The following is a 2,656-nucleotide window of genomic DNA, read 5'->3' as shown; positions in this document are numbered from 1 at the left end:
TACACACACACTCTACCCCCACTCAGTGTTCAGGAAATTTGCAAAGAAGCTTCTGCTCGTTGCTAAGAAATGGTTAAATCTCAGTCGCCAGGGGGAAGAAAAGCGGCACATTATTGATTGTACTAAAGGTATATGTGGGCCACACAGCTAGAGCAGAGACGTTGGAATATCTCTCTTTTTGTAGATCTGAGGGCATTACCCAGCCTGAACTTGCCTAAGCCCTTGTGGTCACACCTCTTGAAAAGGTTTTGTTTCCCCCGTCAATTGGTATTCAAACCAGGTCAGCGGATTCTGTTTGCCCGGCTCTACTGCCGTTTTCATTTTAATTTGCACCTGTTGTGCAGTTGTTCGGAAGGCAAGTGCAGACCCGCGGATTATACAAAGATCATATTATGAGCAGATATGCACGGTGTAATCTTTTTGTCCCCAGCCTCACATGACAAAAAAAAAAAAATCTCTCTCTTTTTGTTCCTTTTTTACTCCCTGGGAACCTGTCAAAGCAAACAGATATGACTGACTAAAATTTGTAACTAGACATGTTTCCAGAATTCTCCAAAAGCATTATGAACCTGACACACAATCCTTTTCATTTTTTTTTCCCTCCTTTTCCGCCACTTTTGTATAATCCGATAGCTGGCGAGAGCCACTTGAGATAGCTCAGTTGATAACTTAGCACAGGATTGCTTTATTAGGCTCAGAGAAATCAAAATGAACCTGAAAATTGTTTGCGCTTTTTTTTCCACTACCTCCCCCCCTCCCGTTCTCTCTCTCCCTCTCTCTTTCTCTCTCCCTCTTGTTCCCATGATGTCATGGTTCTGACTTGTTTTTGTGTGTGTGTGTGTGTGTGTTTCTGGAGAGTTGGGTTAACAGTTCTTGGCAATCCTGTGTGTGCGTAACGGCTGGTGTGTTTCTCTAGCTGAGCTAATGCCCCGTGTTTATTACTCTAATCTTTCTTGTCTGGTGGTAAAGTGGACAATTTATGTACTAGCATGTAGGCCGAGAGCCTGTGAGGGCTGACTAATTCAGAAACAGCCACCTTCAATTGAGTTCACAGACCTTATTTACAGGCTGTCTATTTTAAGAAAAGCTACTGAGCGTTGTAGGGACTGTAGGCTGCAGAAGCAGCCTGCCCGCTCTTGTGAATTATTTTAGCATTTGTGTTGGTCTTGCCCGTGTCACTTTGAAATCTTCTGTAATTATGACACTATGAAGACATCTCAATAGTAGTATTAATGGCCCAGAAGATATGGCTTTTCCTCATTTTCTGCTTAAAAGATGGGGACATAAATGACCTTAGTTCATGATGGTTGAGATAGAAGAAAGACTGAGCATTTCAGATTGTACTGGTTTGTGTATGTGTCTGTGTATTGGGCAAATAGATGGAGAGAGAGAGAGAGAGAGAGAGAGAGAGAGAGAGAGAGAGAGAGAGAGAGAGAGAGAGAGAGAGAGAGAGAGAGAGAGAGAGAGAGAGAGAGAGAGAGAGAGAGAGAGAGAGAGAGAGAGAAGAGAACTGTTTCTAGGAACAAAACTACAGTTAAATTACTGAAGTCATCTTGTATTTATAGTACAACCTTATATAGTAAACACGTCATGTCACTGAGCTAATAAAACTGTCAACTGTAGATCTATTTTATAAGTTTTTGTGAAGTGTGGAAAGTCCAAACTGCACTATGTCTTATTATGTGTGCAATATAAGCAGAATTCAAGCATGTGTACCTCTGTTGCTTTTAAATTTTTCCATCGTTTTCAGCAAAATATTGAAAATTAAAAGAGTACCCAGCTATAATAAAATTAAGGATACAAATGCTGTATGGTAGGGATATTGATTATGTTTTCCTGACATGGTTGAAGTAATTCAGTTAGGAAAATATTATTTTCTATTTACCTGAACATGTGAGGGCACTGGAATTTTCAAAGCAGCATTTCAAGTGTGCCTGTGTATCTCTTCCCACAGTGGTGAACTATGACAACGTAGTGGACGCAGGCTCGGAAACAGATGAGGAGGACAAGCTTCACATTGCTGAAGATGACAGCCTTGCAAACCCTCTGGATCAGGAGACCAGTCCAGCTAGCATGCCCAACCATGAGTCCTCCCCACACATGAGCCAAGGGCTGCTACCAAGAGAGGAAGAAGAGGAGGAGCTAAGGGAGAGTGTTGTGGAGCACAGCTGGCACAGTGGCGAGATTCTGCAAGCCTCTGTAGCCGGTCCAGGTAAGTGTTTGCCTGGGCCACCTGCATGTCACCTGTGCTTCTGAGTAGAACACCTGCAGCCAAATCATTCAAAAAATTCAATCATTCAAATAGTTCTTTCCATTGCCCTTCTGCAGTAGAAAGCGGAGGGGTCGGCAGATCATGAAGTGATAGTAATGTGGTCACATCACATACAGTACTCGGATTTTAGGAAATGATTGTGTATCAGTTTCAACCCAAGTTGGATATCAACTCTAGTGTAACAAACACAAATCATGAAGTATTTGTACATTTTCAATGTGAAACATTACACAACACAATCAAGATCTGTACTCTCATGACAGAAAGTATAGAGAAATACAAAAACCTCTCTCTCTCTCTCTCTCTCTCTCTCTCTCTCTCTCTCTCTCTCTCTCTCTCTCTCTCTCGTGTGTGTGTGTGTGTGTGTGTGTGTGTGTGTGCATG

General features: G+C 42.2%; 1 protein-coding gene across 5 annotated transcripts in view; it reads left to right on the top strand.

Annotated features, from left to right (window-relative positions):
• Zeb2 (zinc finger E-box binding homeobox 2) overlaps nucleotides 1–2,656 on the top strand; it is a 131,665-nt gene that overhangs the window by 92,779 nt on the left and 36,230 nt on the right. For all 5 annotated transcript variants that reach the window (XM_029536000.1, XM_029536001.1, XM_021194379.2 and 2 more), the window contains one exon: nucleotides 1,955–2,212. In XM_029536000.1, coding sequence (XP_029391860.1) covers nucleotides 1,955–2,212 — 258 coding nt within the window. The remainder of the gene's footprint in view (nucleotides 1–1,954; nucleotides 2,213–2,656) is intronic.

This window comes from Mus pahari, chromosome 3 (assembly GCF_900095145.1).
Source record: "Mus pahari chromosome 3, PAHARI_EIJ_v1.1, whole genome shotgun sequence".
Taxonomy (NCBI): Eukaryota; Metazoa; Chordata; class Mammalia; order Rodentia; family Muridae; genus Mus; species Mus pahari.
The sequence above is the reverse complement of the archived record's forward strand: the minus strand, read 5'-3'. Positions and strand labels throughout refer to the sequence as shown.